An 18,072-nucleotide genomic window follows, 5' to 3' on the forward strand; every position below is an offset into this window, starting at 1 on the left:
TTGAGTTAAGACATCATTTATTGCAACTATATGTTTTTTAATTCCATTTTAGAAGTTTATTTATTTATTATAACTTTTGTTTTAGCAATACTGTATATCAACTACCCATTTACAAAACTTCCGTCCATTCCGTAATTTTCCGATACCATAGTTTACATTCAGCCATCGATTTGCGTGTCAGCCTACAGTGCAATCAACCCTGTTTTTTACCAGTATTTATATGTGATTGTCATTGGTAAGCACGGTTTATTTGCCTACCCAATCTTTGAAGTGATTGGATCGTTGAGCCATCAGTAACCTCCTTTCCGCCCATTTGGCCTCCTTTGGTTGGCTGTTGTCCCTTCTCTTTCTCTCTGTCGCGGCGGTGGGTTGGAGCCGCTGTGTCCCCGATCTGGCACGTTCCTGTCCAAATTATTCTCGGTTTAAAATTGGATTCCCTTTTACGAAATCTCTGAAATTCTCAACTCTGCCAAATTTAAAGTGCTCTCCAATTCTATTTTTCCGCACACAGTCTCAACATTAGAACCCCCAAGAAGATGGCGATGGGGTCGGCAGTCGCCCGGCTTGAGGGCCGAGAATTCGAATACCTGATGAAGAAGAGGTCGGCGACCATCGGACGGAACTCATCGCAGGGCTCGGTGGACGTTAGCATGGGCCACTCCAGTTTCATCTCTCGCCGGCACCTCGAAATTTTCACGGCTGGTGAAGACGGCACCGGTAGCGGGGAATTCTACCTCCGATGCCTCGGCAAAAACGGGGTGTTTGTGGATGGGGTGTTCCAGAGACGAGGGGCTCCACCTCTGCAGCTCCCACGAATGTAAGATGGGTAGTATTTTACATTTTATGTCGAGATAGAACTGCTAGTTTACGTTGTGACTATATTCTGACCTCCGCTTTGTTATTGTTTTGTTCCCCCGCCGCCGCACGTGTTGTGTCAAGCAACACACGGCGCCTGTCCCCACCAAACGTTAGTGAGCCGCTAGCTAATGTCAACTGGCAACGCTTGTTTTCTTTGCATAGAATTGTTTCGCGAAACAACCTGAAAATGTTGTAATTTAACATTAATACAATTGCTAAGCGTGCATATATTTGTGTGAATATATCTTGCTAACACAGTGTTTGGGGGAATATGTACAGTTGCCTTCAGAACGTATTCGAACCCTTTGATTTATTCTACATTGTTGTTACATCCTGAATTAAATTAATATTTTTTCCGTCACCCATCTAGATACCCCATAATGACCAAGTGAAAATGTTTTCAAATGTATTGAAAGTGAAATATCTCGTGTACATAAGTATTCACACCCCTGAGTCAATGCTTTGTAGAAGCACCTTTGGTGGTGATTACAGTTTTGAGTCGTCTGGTATGTCTCAGCTTTGCACATCTGGATTTGGGGATTTTCTCCCATTCTTTCTTGCAGACGTTCTCAAGCTCTGTTAAATTAGATGGGGCGTGGTATTGAACAGCAATCTTCAAGTCTTTCAACATATTTAATGGGATTAAAGGCCGGGCTTTGGCTGGGCCATTCAAGGACTTTCACATTCTTGTTCTGAAGCCATTCAAGTGTTGCTTTGGCTGTATGCTTGGGGTCACTGTCCTGTTGGAATGTAAAATATTCACCCTAGTCAAATGTCATTTGCACTGATGCAGGTTCTCATCAAGGATATGCATTTGTTTGGCTCCATTCATTGTTCCTTCTATCCTTACCAGTCTCCCAGTCCATGCCGCTGAAAAGCATCCCCATAGCATGATGCCGCCACCACCATGCTTCACGGGAGGGATGGTGTGATGAGCTGTGCCTTTTCCAGATGTAGAGCTTTGCATTCAGACCAAAGCGTTACATGTCTCATCAGACCACAGAATATTTTTCTTTATGCTCTGAGTCTTTTTGCAAACCCATCACATGTGGTCATGTACCTTTTTCTCAGCTCGGGAGTGGCCACTCTCCCATAAAGCCCAGATTGGTAAAGTGCTGTAGAGACTGTTGTCCTTCTGGCAGGTTAGCCCATCTCAGCCAAGGAACTGTAGTTCTGTCAGAGGGATCATTGAGTTCTTGGTCACCTCCCTGACCAAGGTCCTTCTTGCCTGGTTACTCAGTTTGGTCAGACAGCCAGCTCTAGGCAGAGTCTGAGTAGTTCTATATTTTTTCCATTTCACAATGATGGAGACCACTATGCTCTTGGAAACTTTCAACACTCAATAAATAGTTTTATACCCTTCCCCAAATATATGCCACATCACAAATCTTTCTACAGCCAGTTCCTTGGACTTAATGGTATATTTTCTGCTCTGACATGCACTATCAACTGTGGGACCTTACATTGACAGGTGTGTTGTTTTCTAAATCGTGTCCAAGCAATTGAATTGGCCACAGGTGGATTTGAACCTGAGCTCAAGTTAGTGTCATAGCAAAAGGGTGTGACTACTTATGTCAATTTGATATCTGTGTTTACTTTTCAAAAATGTCTAAAAACATGTTTTCACTTTGCCATTATGGGGTATTGTGTGTAGATAGATTATTATCCATCTTGAATTCAAGCTGTAACAACAACATGTGGAATAAGTCAAGGGGTTTGAATACTTTCTGAAGGCCCTTCAGCTAGTTACCTGTACGTTTGCGATGGGCCGTGCTCATTCTCAGCATTATTTCAAGTCGGACGTGTTGCAATGTTTGCGCAGCATCATGTAGAAACAAACTATACCTACCTCATGCTTTTATCGTCAGTATGGTTTCTAGATCAAGCTGAATTGCTAACTTTTCCAAATGTTCCCTGTAGGAAATGGCCAGTAGAAGTAGGGGGTTTGAAATAGTCTTGATTAGTAGACCTGTTTACAACTCTGATTCTATGAGGTCTGAAATATCAACTAGGCCTATGTCACAGCAGGCCAGTCAGCTGGTCCCAGAGCAGATGATATGGTCCAAATATACCCCCATGTAATAATAAGACCTGTTATGTAAGTGTCATGATGGCCATCCATTTATAAACCCAGTTTAATGGCTAACTCTTCTGGCCCATATTGGTTTATTAGAGCTGCGCTGCTTGTTTTGACTGTGTGCAAAGATGGCCATAGCTTCACTGCTGGTGTGTAGCAGTCAATATGCATAATGAAAGAGACATTCTCACAATTGTTGAGTGAGTCTGGATGGCCTGCACTGATATTATCTGACTCTCCCTCCCTCTCTTTGTTCTCTAGGTGCTGTTTCCGGTTCCCCAGCACCAACATCAAGATCACGTTCACAGCCCTGTCCAGCGATAAGAAGGAGCGTAGGAACGTGTCGGAGTCACCGGTCAAGCCCGTCCAGCACCAGATGGCGCCGCTGACCATCAACATTCCAGACAACATCGCCCACCTCATAAGCCCGCTGCCCTCACCCACTGGCACCCTCAGGTGAGACTGGAGTGAAGTTGGAGCCATGAAACGGTCAGAGCAAATAGCATGGTTATTCAAATCTGGACCTCGACGCGAGTTCCAATGCTGATTTTTGTTCTTCCCCCCCTAATCAGGGACGGATTTAGACCTTTCTCACTTGGTGGGTGCAATTAATTATCAGGTAGAACAGAACCAGCAGTACCGGACCCCCAGGCTTAGATTTGAATACTCCTGGTGTGTATGTATGTATGTATGTATGTATCGGAATGGCCGATTTTAATTAGGGCCGTTTTCATAACAATCGGTAATCAGAATTTTTGGACACCGATCACGGCCGATTACATTGCACTCCACGAGGAGACTGTGTGGCAGGCTGACTCCCTGTCATGCGAGTGCAGCTAGGAGCCAAGGTAAGGTGCTAGCTAGCATTAATCGTATCTTATAAAAAAACAATCAATCAAACATAATCACTAGTTAACTACACATGGTTGATGATATTACTAGTTTATATAGCTTGTCCTGCATTGCATATAATCAATGCGGTGCCTGTTAATTTATCATTGAATCATAGCCTACTTCGCCAAACGGGTGATTTAACGAGCGCATTCGTGAAAAAAGCACTGTTGTTGCAACAATGTGTACCTAACCATAAACATCAACCCCTTTCTTAAAATCAATACACAAGTATATATTTTTAAACCTGCATATTTAGTTAATATTGCCTGCCAACATGAATTTATTTTAACTAGGGAAATTGTGTCACGTCTCTTGCGTTCTGTGCAAGAGTCAGGGTATATGCAGCAGTTTGGGCCGCCTGGCTCGTTGCGAACTGTGTAAAGACTATTTCTTCCCAACAAAGACAGCCAACTTCACCAAACAGGGGATGATTTAACAAAAGTGCATTTGCGTAAAAAGCACAATCGTTGCACGAATGTACCTAACCATAAACATCAATGCGTTTCTTAAAATCAATACACAGAAGTATATATTTTTAAACCTGCATATTTAGTTAAAAGAAATCCAGGTTAGCAGGCAATATTAAACTAGGGAAATTGTCACTTCTCATGCGTTTATTGCACGCAGAGTCAGGTTATATGCAACAGTTTGGGACGTCTGGCTCGTTGCGAACTAATTTGCCAGAGTTTTACGTAATTATGACATAACATTGAAAGTTGTGCAATGTAACAGCAATATTTAGACTTATGGATGCCACCCGTTCGATAAAATACGGAACGGTTCCGTATTCACTGAAAGAATAAACGTTTTGTTTTCAAAATTAAAGTTTCCGGATTTTACCATATTAATGACCTATGGCTCGTATTTCTGTGTGTTATAATTAAGTCTATTATTTGATAGAGCAGTCTGACTGAGTGGTGGTAGGCAGCAGCAGGCTCGTAAGCATGAATTCAAACAGCACTTTTGTGCCTTTGCCAGCAGCTCTTCGCTGTGCTTCAAGCATTGAGCTGTTTATGACTTCAAGCCTATCAACTCCCGAGATTAGGCTGATGTAACCGATGTGAAATGGTTAGCGGGGTGCGCGCTAATAGCGTTTTCAATAGGTGACGTCTCTCGCTCTGAGACCTTGAAGTAGTTGTTCCCCATGCTCTGCAAGGGCCGCGGCTTTTGTGGAGCGATGGGTAACGATGCTTCGAGGATGGCTGTTGTCGACGTGTGCCTGGTTCGAGCCCAGGTAGGGGCGAGGAGAGGGACGGAAGCTATACTGTTACACTGACAATACTATAGTGCCTATAAGAACATCCAATAGTCGAAGGTATAGGACATACAAATGGTATAGACAGAAATAGTCCTATAATAACTACAACCTAAAGCTTCTTACCTGGGAATATTGAAGATATTCATGTTAAAAGTAACCACCAGCTTTCATATGTTTTCGTGTTCTGAGCAAGGAACTTAAACGTTAGCTTTTTTACATGGCACATATTGCACTTTTACTTTCTTCTCCAACACTTTGTTTTTGCATTCTTTATACATGTTTCATTATTTATTAGATATTGCATTTTTGTGCCATCGCAGGATTACCATGCTCTCTCCCACTGTCTCACTTAAATTGTTTCTCGTCCCCCACAGTGCCGCCAACTCCTGTCCAAACTCCTGTCCGTCAAGTCCCAGAGGGGCGGGGCTGTCTGGCTATAGGATGGGCCGCGTGCTGACCGCTGACCTCGTCAACGAGAACTCCCAAACAGACGACAAGGACGGCTCGGGAGGAGACAGCCCCAAGGTGAGACATCAGCAACTCAGGGATGCATCTGAAGTGGCTTCCTCTCCTTGTCTCCTTTCCTTTACACTGATATGAAAAAGAGAAGATCAGTCAAGGTAGTATAATGGAAGCTAAATGAGAGACCAGACCAGTACTGATGAAGGAAAATATATGAGAAGAGGATTCCTCAGTAGACAGTTGAAATGCACTCCTAGTCCTGAGGTGAGTCGGCAAAGTGAAGCGTTCAGAACGGGGCAAATAGAAGACTAAAAGAGCTAAACTATTCCCTGTTCTACCTGACACAGTGGTATCTGTTCTACCCAATACGTTTCTGTCTCAACGTTCTGTTGCACCCTCTTGAATACATCCCTGAGCCCAGGGTGACGGAACACATTGGATTGGTTTTGGTTCTCTGGGGTGGGTTACTCATTGAAGTCTGTTGAAACATTCGGGAAAATATAAACTTGAGTGAGGAACCCTGGTGAATGCTAGTAAAATAGGGGGAGGGTGGGGCTCTACTTGTTTTCCAACATGTTTTCAGTTTCATGTTCCTCACACAAGTTCCCACAAAACAAACCCCTTTTATTTAAAAAAAAAATTGACCCAGATAAGCACATGCAATTATAACAAAAAATCTAACTGCTGCCATATCTGTAGCATGAAATGAAGCCCAATTCACCATTTGTTCTGTCCTCAGGATGACTCCAAGCCACCGTATTCCTATGCCCAACTAATAGTCCAGGCCATCACCATGGCCCCCGACAAGCAGCTGACTCTGAATGGGATTTACACACACATCACCAAGAACTACCCCTACTACAGGACCGCAGACAAAGGCTGGCAGGTTGGTGAATCCACCCTGTATTTCATGCTGCTGTGGTATTTCTTAGAATGAGAGACAAACTGACATCGAAGTAAACTTCTTTTTTGAAGTAAGCTTCTTTTTAAGTTATCCTGTCTCACTTTATCCATCACAGTCGTTCGTTCATGTGTTTTTGAACTGAACTCGATTGCTTACGTCTTCCTCCCTTGTGTTCCAGAAACTGATTAATTGTTTCTCTCGCTCTCACTTCTGTCTTGTTCCAGAATCTCAATCCGCCATAACCATTCCATAGTAATGAATACTGTCTCTCTCTTTTGTGTTCTAGAACTCGATCCGTCACAACTTGTCTCTGAACCGCTACTTCATCAAAGTGGCTCGGTCTCAGGAAGAACCGGGTAAGGGATCGTTCTGGAGGATCGACCCCTCATCAGAGGGCAAGTTGTGTGAACAGGCGTTCAGGAAACGCAGGGCAAGGGGGGTGCCCTGCTTCAGGACCCCGCTGGGGCCCCTCTCATCTAGGTAATACTCACTATAACTCAGATACTCTGATATTTCCGTGTACACTGAGTGTACAAAACATTAGGAACACCTGCTCTTTCCATGACAGACTGACCAGGTGAAGGCTATGACCCCTTGTTGATTGTCACCTGTTAAATCCACTTCAATCAGTGTAGATGAAGGGAAGGAGACAAGTTAAAGAAGGATTTTTAAGCCTTGAGACATGGATAGTGCACATGTGCCATTCAGAGGGTGAATGGGCAAGACATAGTATTTAAGTGCCTTTGAATGGGGTATGTATGGTAGTAGGTGCCAGGCCTACCATTTTGTGTGGGAAGAACTGCAACGCTGCTGGGGTTTTCCACGCTCAACAGTTTCCCATGTGTATCAAGAATGGTCCACCACCCAAAGGACATCCAGCCAACTGGACACAGCTGTGGAAAGCATTGGAGTCAACATGGGCCAGCATCCCTGTGGAATGCTTTCAACACCTTGTAGAGTCCATGCCCTGATGAATTGAGGCTGTTCTGAGGGCAAAAGGGGGGTGCAACTCAATATTAGGAAGGTGTTACTAATGTTTTATACACTCAGTATATATTTCCCTCATATACAGTGCATTCGGAAAGTATTCAGACCCCTTCACTTTTTCCACATTTTGTTACGTTACAGACTTATTCTAAAATTGATTAAATATATTTGTTTCCTCAATCTACATACAATACCCCATAATGACAAAGCGAAAACCAGGTTTTTAGAAATGTATTTTTTTATTTTACAAATGTATTTTTTAAAAACGTACCTAATTTACATAAGTATTCAGACCCTTTGCTATGAGACTCGAAATTGAGCTCAGGTGCATGCTGTTTCCATTGATCATCCTTGAGATGTTTTTACAACTTGGAGTCCACCTGTGGTAAATTCATTAGATTGAACATGATTTGGAAAGGCACACACCTGTCTTTAAGGTCCCACAGTTGATAGTCCATGTCAGAGAAAAAAACAATCCATGAGGTCAAAGGAATTGTCCGTAGACCTCCGAGACAGGATTGAGTCGAGGCACAGATCTGGGGAAGGGTACCAACACATTTCTACAGCATTGCAGGTCCCCAATAACACAGAGGTCTCCATCATTCTTTAATGGAAGAAGTTGTGAATATTGCTCAAACTGAGCAATCGGGGGAGAAGGGCCTTGGTGAAGGGGGTAACTAAGAACCCAATGGTCACTTTGACAGAGCTCCAGAGTTCCTCTGTGGAGATGGGATAACCTTCCAGAAGGACAACCATCTCTGCAGCACTCTACCAATCAGGCCTTTATGGTAGAGTGGGCAGACGGAAGCCAATCCTCAGTAAAAGACATGAAAGCCCACTTGGAGTTTGCCGAAAGGCACCTAAAGGACTCTCAGACCATGAGAAACAAGATTCTCTGGTCTGATGAAACCAAGCTTGAACTCTTTGGCCTGAATACTAAGCATCACGTCTGGAGGAAAACTGGCACCATCCCTACGGTGAAACGTGGTGGCAGCATCATGCTGTAGGGATGTTTTTCAACGGCAGGCACTGGGAGAGTAGTCAGGATCGAGGCAAAGGTGAACGGAAGTACAGAGATCCTTGATGAAAACCTGCTCCAGAGCGCTCAGAACCTCAGACTGGGGCAAATGTTCACCTTCCAACAGGACAATGACCCTAAGCACACAGCCAAGACAGCGACCTGAAAATAGCTGCACAGCAACGATCCCCACCCAACCTGACAGAGCTTGAGGATCTGCAGAGAAGAATGGGAGAAACTCCCCTAATACAGGTATGCCGAGCTTGTAGAGTCATATCCAAGAAGACTGGAGGCTGTAATCTCTGCCAAAGGTGCCTCAGCAAAGTACTGAGTAAAGGGTATTTTTATTTTTTACATTTGCAAAAATGGCTAAACCTGTTTTTTCTTTCTCGTTATGGGGTATTTTCAAATCAAATTTGATTTGTCACATGCGACGTAGACCTTACAGTGAAATGCTTACTTACAAGCCCTTAACCAACAATGCAGTTAAGAAAATATCTATACAAAAAGAAGAATAACAAATAATTAAAGAGCAGCCGTAAATAACAATAGCGGGTTATGTACAGGGGAGACTGGCACAGAATCAATGTGCGGGGGCACTGCTGTCAAGGTAATATGTACAGTTGAAGTCAGAAGTTTACATACACTTAGGTTGGAGTCATTAAAACTCGTTTTTCAACCACTCCACAAATGTATTGTTAACAAGTCTGTTAGGACATCTACTTTGTGCATGACGCAAGTCATTTTTCCAACAATTGTTTACAGACAGATTATTTCACTTATAATTCACTGTATCACAATTCCAGTGGGTCAGAAGTTTACATACACTAAGTTGACTGTGCCTTTAAACAGCTTGGAAAATTCCAGACAATTATGTCATAGCTTTAGAAGCTTCTGATAGGCTAATTTACATAATTTGAGTCAATTGGAGGTGTACCTGTGGATGTGTTTCAAGGCCTTCCTTCAAACTCAGTGCCTCTTTTGCTGTACAAACATTAGTACGCAAGTATAAACACCATGGGACCACGCAGCCGTCATACCGCTCAGGAAGGAGGTGCGTTCTGTCTCCTAGAGATGAACGTACTTTGGTGCAAGAAATGCAAATCAATCCCAGAACAACAGCAAAGGACCTTGTGACGATGCTGGAGGAAACGGGTACAAATAAAAAAAAGCCTGACTACGGTTTGCAACTGCACACGGGGACAAAGATCGTACTTTCTGGAGAAGTGTCCTCTGGTCTGATGAAACAAAACAACTGTTTGGCCATGATGACCATCGTTATGTTTGGAGGGAAAAGGGGGAGGCTTGCAAGCCGAAGAACACCATCCCAACCGTGAAGCAATTTAAAGGCAATGCTACCAAATACTAATTGAGTGTCTGTAAACTTCTGACCCACTAGGAATGTGATGAAAGAAATAAAAGCTAAAAATAAATAATTCTCTACTATTATTCTGACATTTCACATTCTTAAAATAAAGTGGTAATCCTAACTGACCTAAGACAGGGAATGTTTACTAGGATAAAATGTCAGGAATTGTGAAAAACGGAGTTTAAATGTATTTGGCTGAGGTGTATGTAAAGTCGGAGACTTCAACTGTACATGTAGGTAATTATTAAAGTGACTATGCATAGATAAGAGAGTAGAAGGGGGGGGCAATGCAAATAGTTTGAGTAGCCATTTGATTAGATGTTCAGGAGTCTAATGGCTACCTCAGGCGAGCAAAACCTTGAGACTTCCCTAGATATCGTGCACCAGCTGTTGTTTACAAATATACATAGGCCCCGCCCCTTGTCTTACCAGAGGCTGCTGTTCTGTCCTGCCGGTGGCGGGTATAACCCTCCAGCTGTATGTTCTTAAAGTCGTCGTTCAGCCATGACTCTGTGAAACATAAAATATTTACAGTTAATGTCCCGTTGGTAGGATATACGTGCTTTCAGTTCGTCCCATTTATTTTCCAGCGATTGAATGTTAGCTGACAATACGGATGGCAAAGGCAGGTTAGCCACTGATCCTCACAAGGCACCCCGATCTCTTTCCACGAAATCTGTTTCTTTCTCCAGCGAATGACGGGGATGAGGGCCTGTTCGGGTGTTGAGTATATCCTTCCCGTCCGACTCATTAAAGAATTGTGTGTAGATTGAGGGGGGGGCGATTTAATCCATTTTCGAATAAGGTTGTAACGTAACAAAAAGTCAAAGGGTCTGAATACTTTACAAATGCACTGTGTGTATATACAGTGCCTTGCGAAAGTATTCGGCCCCCTTGAACTTTGCGACCTTTTGCCACATTTCAGGCTTCAAACATAAAGATATAAAACTGTATTTTTTTGTGAAGAATCAACAACAAGTGGGACACAATCATGAAGTGGAACGACATTTATTGGATATTTCAAACTTTTTTTAACAAATCAAAAACTGAAAAATTGGGCGTGCAAAATTATTCAGCCCCCTTAAGTTAATACTTTGTAGCGCCACCTTTTGCTGCGATTACAGCTGTAAGTCGCTTGGGGTATGTCTCTATCAGTTTTGCACATCGAGAGACTGACATTTTTTCCCATTCCTCCTTGCAAAACAGCTCGAGCTCAGTGAGGTTGGATGGAGAGCATTTGTGAACAGCAGTTTTCAGTTCTTTCCACAGATTCTCGATTGGATTCAGGTCTGGACTTTGACTTGGCCATTCTAACACCTGGATATGTTTATTTTTGAACCATTCCATTGTAGATTTTGCTATATGTTTTGGATCATTGTCTTGTTGGAAGACAAATCTCCGTCCCAGTCTCAGGTCTTTTGCAGACTCCCTCAGGTTTTTTTCCAGAATGGTCCTGTATTTGGCTCCATCCATCTTCCCATAAATTTTAACCATCTTCCCTGTCCCTGCTGAAGAAAAGCAGGCCCAAACCATGATGCTGCCACCACCATGCTTGACAGTGGGGATGGTGTGTTCAGCTGTGTTGCTTTTACGCCAAACATAACGTTTTGCATTGTTGCCAAAAAGTTCAATTTTGGTTTCATCTGACCAGAGCACCTTCTTCCACATGTTTGGTGTGTCTCCCAGGTGGCTTGTGGCAAACTTTAAACAACACTTTTTATGGATATCTTTAAGAAATGGCTTTCTTCTTGCCACTCTTCCATAAAGGCCAGATTTGTGCAATATACGACTGATTGTTGTCCTATGGACAGAGTCTCCCACCTCAGCTGTAGATCTCTGCAGTTCATCCAGAGTGATCATGGGCCTCTTGGCTGCATCTCTGATCAGTCTTCTCCTTGTATGAGCTGAAAGTTTAGAGGGACGGCCAGATCTTGGTAGATTTGCAGTGGTCTGATACTCCTTCCATTTCAATATTATCGCTTGCACAGTCCTCCTTGGGATGTTTAAAGCTTGGGAAATCTTTTTGTATCCAAATCCGGCTTTAAACTTCTTCACAACAGTATCTCGGACCTGCCTGGTGTGTTGTTCTTCAAGATGCTCTCTGCGCTTTTAACGGACCTCTGAGACTATCACAGTGCAGGTGCATTTATACGGAGACTTGATTACACACAGGTGGATTGTATTTATCATCATTAGTCATTTAGGTCAACATTGGATCATTCAGAGATCCTCACTGAACTTCTGGAGAGAGTTTGCTGCACTGAAAGTAAAGGGGCTGAATAATTTTGCACGCCCAATTTTTCAGTTTTTGATTTGTTAAAAAGGTTTGAAATATCCAATAAATGTCGTTCCACTTCATGATTGTGTCCCACATGTTGTTGATTCTTCACAAAAAAATACAGTTTTATATCTTTATGTTTGAAGCCTGAAATGTGGTAAAAGGTCGCAAAGTTCAAGGGGGCCGAATACTTTCGCACGGCACTGTATATTGTAGTTTGAAATGGCATGCCCCCTGTGAGCTCAGTTAGGCACTGCAGGTAGATTAAATGATTTGTCTGTCTGGGACACTGAGCTCTTAACCTAACATACCACGTGTAAAATAAACATTTGAAACCAGATCCCCTCGATGCTTGTCTTGACAAAAAACTGAAAAAAATATGTAGTGTCGCCTTAACTCTAAAACCGGAACATCAGGTTTCTGGGGAACTTGCAAAGGCTACTGAGCTCTAAATGAGTCAATGGGCTCTGGGGAGGATGTTTCTTATTGGTATGCGCACACAGATGACAGCACACACTTTCACGTTTGCATCATTCTAATAGTCTTCCTGCTGTCTTCCCTTCAGGAGTGCCCCGGCCTCTCCTAGCCACACAGGGGGGCTGTCGGCCCACTCCAGTGGTGTGCAGACCCCAGAAAGCCTATCCAGGGAGGGCTCCCCTGTCCCCATGGACCCAGAGCCAGCTCGGGCCACAGCTCCCACCACGGCCACTGCCCTACAGCCCAAACTAGCTGTCATCCAGGAGGCCCAATTCGCTAAGAGTGCTACTGGTGAGTTATGTTGGAAGTTTTTTTTTTTTCAACTCTGGTGGTGGGTGGTAGACCACTCCATTTCGTGTCTGACCTCTGACGCTTGTTTCTGACAGGCTCCCCCCTGAACAGCCAGCCGGTGCTGATCGCCATGCAGCGACAGTTGCCCCAGACGACAATGAAGCCTGTTACCTACACCATGGCAACGCCTGTCATGACAACAGCTGTAAGCTCTGCCCCCATCATGCAGACAGTGCACGTACTCCAACAGATTCCGATGGTCACCATGGCTACCGTCGCTGCCACACAGAATTCAGTTGTTACGCTGAAAACAGAACCGCAGGAGAACGGAGGGGGAGACCACAATGGGGTCAAAGGTGGGGAGACTGATTTACAGTACATTTTTCCATTCTTTGCTGTAACAGTCCCTTTTATAAATTAAGATTTGTAGTCTTATATTGCAAAGTGTTTGTCGCTCTTTCCCAGTCAAAGTGGAGTCTGTTCCAGCCATCACTACTTCCTCTATAGGCGGGGCCAATCGCATAATCCAGACCTCCCAGGCCACACCCCTAACAGTTACCATCGTGCAACAACCTCCCCTGGGCCAGCATCGGCTTCCTATCAAGGCCATCACACAGAACGGGACTCACCTGGTTCCCATCACTACTGCTGCTAACACAGGTGAGACATTTTCAAAATGGCACCCAACACCCATGAAGCTTTAAAAATGGCAGATTAAAATTACTTTACCAGCCTTTTCACTCCGTACTGCTTGTTTATGTCAGGCCTGCCAGGAATCCAGTAGTGAAACTCCCTCTCTATCCCCTCTCTCAGCAGTGGTGAACCCCCTCCACCTGTTGGCTGCTCATGCCTCGGCCTCTGCATCGCTGCCCACCAAGAGGCAAAACGGGGAGCTGGCCGACCACCCCGAACCCAAGAGGGTCAAAACTGAGGAGGGGGGCGAGAGCATAGCCCCCGTTGTAACCAACTCGTGCACAAGCGGAGACGGGGACAATGGGGTTAGTGAAAAGGCTCGCGATAAGTAGAGGTCTTGACCCCTCTCCTTAATGAGCTCTACTATTCTACTATCCCGCCCCCTCTGTTCTCACTCCCACAACCGGACTCCCACTCGAAACCACGTTTATCCTCTACTCCAAGGTGCCAAAAGAAAACGAGGTATGGATCCACCTCCGGACTACAGTATGTGTGAGTAGTAGACAGACCACCACCCACCCATTGGTAGAAAAAGCAGAAAATAATATAAAAGCCCAAAACAAGGACAAGCAACAACGACAAAAAAGGAAAATTAGAAGTTGTTAGAGGTGACCCTGTTTGAGATAAACGACAACTAAACCTTAAGTGAAGCACAGTAAGTCTTGATAACGTTTAAATGTAAATTAAGTCTATAAAAATGTAAATGAGATCAAAACAGACCTCTGGACTTTGACCACCAGAATCACCAAGCCTTCCACTGCTGATTGGAAAGTTCCTTTTTTTTCTTTTTTTTTTACATAGGACACACCCCCAAGAGAGGGAAGTAGCCAATGGCATCGTCCCGGCAGCATTATAGGCAAGCGCTTAATTTTGGGGAAGAAATTACCTAAGACAGTTAACAGTAGTGTATTCTGTAAAATAATGTGTTTGGGGAACCATTCCCTATATCTCTGGCAGCTAGCCTTCATGTCAACCTATCTAATGCAGTCGTGAGTAGATACACTTGAATCCTAGGATCTTCTTTGAGTGTACCACCCGTTTCCCAAGGCACACACATCTATTTAGTAATAACCATACTAAAAACTAGAAGTGGGGTCAAAAACATCTTACGTCACCTGATATTGTGGAATCCTGTATTTTGGGGGGGGGGGGGGGGGGGGGGGCGTGGACTCTGTTCAGTGAAATGAATGTAGTCCCCTTTTCCTTCAAGAAAACACTATGGAGTGAATTGTTTTTCTGTTGTCAAAATCTTACGTTTCTTTATCGCTGTACATCTAGATTTTTCATATTTTAACAAAATATCCTATAAGATAAAAGTATATTTCCATGCGTGTTTGACTGTATGCTTCATCAATGCTTGCATGTTACTGAATTTAGAGAATGTACATGAGCAGATAACTGAAGAAAAATAAGACTGAATCAATGCTATACTGTATGATTCTGAACAGTGCTGCGCTTACCCTTTTCATTAGTTATTTCTTCCCCTCCTTTCTTCTGTTCTCCTTGTCATCAATGGCTGTTTCTGTTCAGATGGTATTCTATGTTTCCATGAGGAAAAACAAGTGATAGATGTTTGTTTTGCTTCAGTAAAATGCTTTTTTTTTTCTCTTTTTTTATATATATATATATATATAAATTAATTTAAACCTTCGTCCTGTGTCGTACCGCCTCTGTGTATTTCTGGCTCTCATTCCCAGAGACCGATACGGAATGTTTGTTGCCTTGTCAAGCAGTCAAAGAACATTGTTTTCAACCTGAGATGCCCCGAAGAGGCGGCGATGTTAGTTTCAGCAGCCAGCCACAGTGAGATCAACTATCCTTTTGCAAGGCATCTCTGGGTGACAATGCTGGAAACATCACCAAATCGTATATTCCTCAACTCTTAATGCAGTGGTTCTTTAGGGGCCCAAGGTATGTTCTGTAACACTGGAGAGAAACAGCTGCTAAGCAGATAGTTTACATCTCTGCCTGGTGTTGAGATTAGGGAATACTAATCTAGTTCTAGGGAAGTAGGGAGAACCGTGCTGTTGATTGAGTCACCATGACACTGCAGCTGCATTCCTGGGAGTTTAGTGTTCCAGGAAGTTACTACAGGCCAGATGTGTGGGAAACGGGGAGAACACTTTTCTCTATGAAACAAGGCTGCATCTGAAAGGGCACCCTATTCATTATATAGTGCACTACTTTTCACAAGAGTCTATAGCCTTGGTTTAGAGTAGTGCACCGTATAGGGAGCCATTTGGATCTGGCAACAAACTTCCCCCACATGGAGCTCTCATGTAATGGATAACAGAACCAACTGGACCACTTATGTCCATATGCTGACATTTTAACTGCCTGAAAACCATATCCTTTACTAAAGTACTACTTTAGAGCTGCAAACACAGGGTGGCAGGTAGCCTAGTGGTTAGAGCGTTGGACTAGTAACCGAAAGGTTGCAAGATCAACTCTGTCGTTCCTAGGCCGCCATTGAAAATAATTTGTTCTTAACTGACTTGCCTAGTTAAATAAAAGGTCAAATTAAAAAAACACTAAAAGGCATATGAGCTGTCTTGGAGTTTATGGAGCAAGCATGTTTCCTTCTAAAGTAATCTTCACACAAACAGATCACACGACCCCCCCCAAACTAAGTCACCTACACTACCTGATGTTTTATTCACAAATTTAAATGCAGGATTTTACAATCATGTAGTGAGTGAATTCCACTTGCACAATCAGAGCAGGAAGCAACACATGAAATGCATTCAGAGTGGTTCCCATTGAACACAGCGAAATGAACGTTGGTACAAAGTTCAGATTTAACGGAACAAATGACAAATACACTAAAAAATACATTGTAGCACAGCATTGTAAGGTCATGCACATGAGCCGATGCTGTGACAAACATAAGATGGGTTCTAAAGTTAATACTGCATGTAGATCCACACATTGTGTCGTATGTAGATCATAATTTATGCTAGAAATTTGCTTAAGCTGACCATGGTGAACAAGCAGAAGAGTTCTCTTCATGGGCAAATTACACCAGCCAACTAAACCTCACCAGAAAGGAATGGGTGTACATTGTCACACAAAGAGAAGGTGGATTTTGGTTTAAATCAGATTGAATCTATGCCTAAGATTCAATCAGATCAAGCGTCAACCTGTGACAGCAGACACCCGCATAGCAGATGTTTTGACGGTGGAGCCGAGATGGAGCCGTCAACTTTGAGCAGCTGCTCTTACGATCATTGTCACAAAGCCCACCGCTCCATTCACGTTAAAAGTTCAGAACAGAAAAGTGTAGGCTATACACGCTCAAATTGAAAACTAAATCATGAGGATTTCTATCATCCTAATCAAGGTGTATTTTACATTCCACTTTTAAACCATGCAGCCAATGTTAATGTCTGCTTTAAGTATAATGGCAGGAGACGCTTGTGGATTTGACAGCTCTATCGCAGTCCCAATGCCAAAACAACCACTATGCGGATGTCGACTAAAGCGGATCTGATTGAATCAATCCCTTAATTTTTTTTTTTTAATGTAAGCACAGGGGGTGGAAACTGTATTTTCTATTCACTGTGATCATGGCAGAACAGTTCATCAGTTCACACAATGACTTGAAGGCTTGGCTCTGGGGAAACGGTTGTATGATAAACCTGAACGAATTAAGCTTGTCTGTGAGACTTCGTTAAGAAGATGTACATTATTCAAATTCTCATCCGGAGACTGATAAAGTTTCTGAGTTTGAGCTTTACATTGAGTTTTCATCCTAATCAAAGTACTTGGGCCTAGATTCAATCCGGACCACGGAAGAGCTGCATTATAGCGTGATTGACATTCATTTCCGATTTGAGCCGACATATGCAGCGTTTACCATGAATGCAGTCTCTGCGAACACGGAAATCTTGCTTTTAAAAAGGTACATAGCCGAATAGGGGCATTCGGATTGAATCTAGCCCAAAATCAGTGTTTTTGGGTCGGCTTATAGGTACTAATTCACCTCATGTACACTCATACTGTAAAGAATATTGCACATACATACACACACAGCGACATGAAAATGGCAGGAAGAGTGAAACAATAACACTTGTTAATCAGAAAATGTCTTCTAATTCTGTACAGTTTATGCTGTAAGTTACATATGTTCAGTCTGGCGTATTCATTGTGTTTATACAGTGAGTAAAAGCTAAACCTAGCTCTACCAGGGTGGTGTTTCACCAAGAGGAATCACTGAGGTTAACCAGATAACCACTGTAAAATACTCAGCCTTTTAATATCAAGTTCATATCAAAATACTAAATTCTTCAACTGTACGATGATTGAAATAAATATTTCTTTCAAAGTTATCTGACCAACTCAATGGCCTTACCTTGTGAAATCCCACCCATGCAATTTGTATATATACACAGTGCATTTGAAAACTATTCAGACCCCTTGACTTAATCCACATTTTTAATGTTACAGCTTTATTCTAAAATGAATTAAATCATTCCCCCTCAATCTACACACATTCTGCAAATTTAC

The 18,072-nt window shown here is 43.0% G+C and overlaps 1 protein-coding gene across 2 annotated transcripts; it reads left to right on the forward strand.

Annotated features, from left to right (window-relative positions):
- Positions 1-364: 364 nt before the first annotated feature.
- On the forward strand, positions 365-15,217 carry foxk2 (forkhead box K2). 2 transcript variants are annotated; one of them, XM_021575597.2, is made up of 9 exons: positions 365-817; positions 3,197-3,391; positions 5,462-5,612; positions 6,289-6,435; positions 6,740-6,933; positions 12,671-12,873; positions 12,969-13,229; positions 13,339-13,533; positions 13,690-15,217. In XM_021575597.2, exons 1-9 carry the CDS (start codon positions 537-539, stop codon positions 13,896-13,898), a joined length of 1,836 nt encoding a protein of 611 aa, XP_021431272.1. In that variant the 5' UTR covers positions 365-536; the 3' UTR covers positions 13,899-15,217. The 2 variants fall into 2 exon arrangements, with proteins under 2 accessions (XP_021431272.1, XP_021431271.1); XM_021575596.2 differs by having other exon boundaries at positions 369-817; positions 13,687-15,217.
- Positions 15,218-18,072: the final 2,855 nt, after the last annotated feature.

This window comes from Oncorhynchus mykiss, chromosome 20 (assembly GCF_013265735.2).
Source record: "Oncorhynchus mykiss isolate Arlee chromosome 20, USDA_OmykA_1.1, whole genome shotgun sequence".
In the NCBI taxonomy this organism is placed as follows: Eukaryota; Metazoa; Chordata; class Actinopteri; order Salmoniformes; family Salmonidae; genus Oncorhynchus; species Oncorhynchus mykiss.

Bases quoted from the DNA above. Each gene is read 5' to 3' on its own strand.
- foxk2 (XM_021575596.2), top strand. From the start codon at position 537: ATGGCGATGGGGTCGGCAGTCGCCCGGCTTGAGGGCCGAGAATTCGAA. The intron at 5,613-6,288 runs GTGAGACATCAG...TTCTGTCCTCAG, and splicing joins CGGGAGGAGACAGCCCCAAG to GATGACTCCAAGCCACCGTA. The intron at 6,436-6,739 runs GTTGGTGAATCC...TTTGTGTTCTAG, and splicing joins CCGCAGACAAAGGCTGGCAG to AACTCGATCCGTCACAACTT.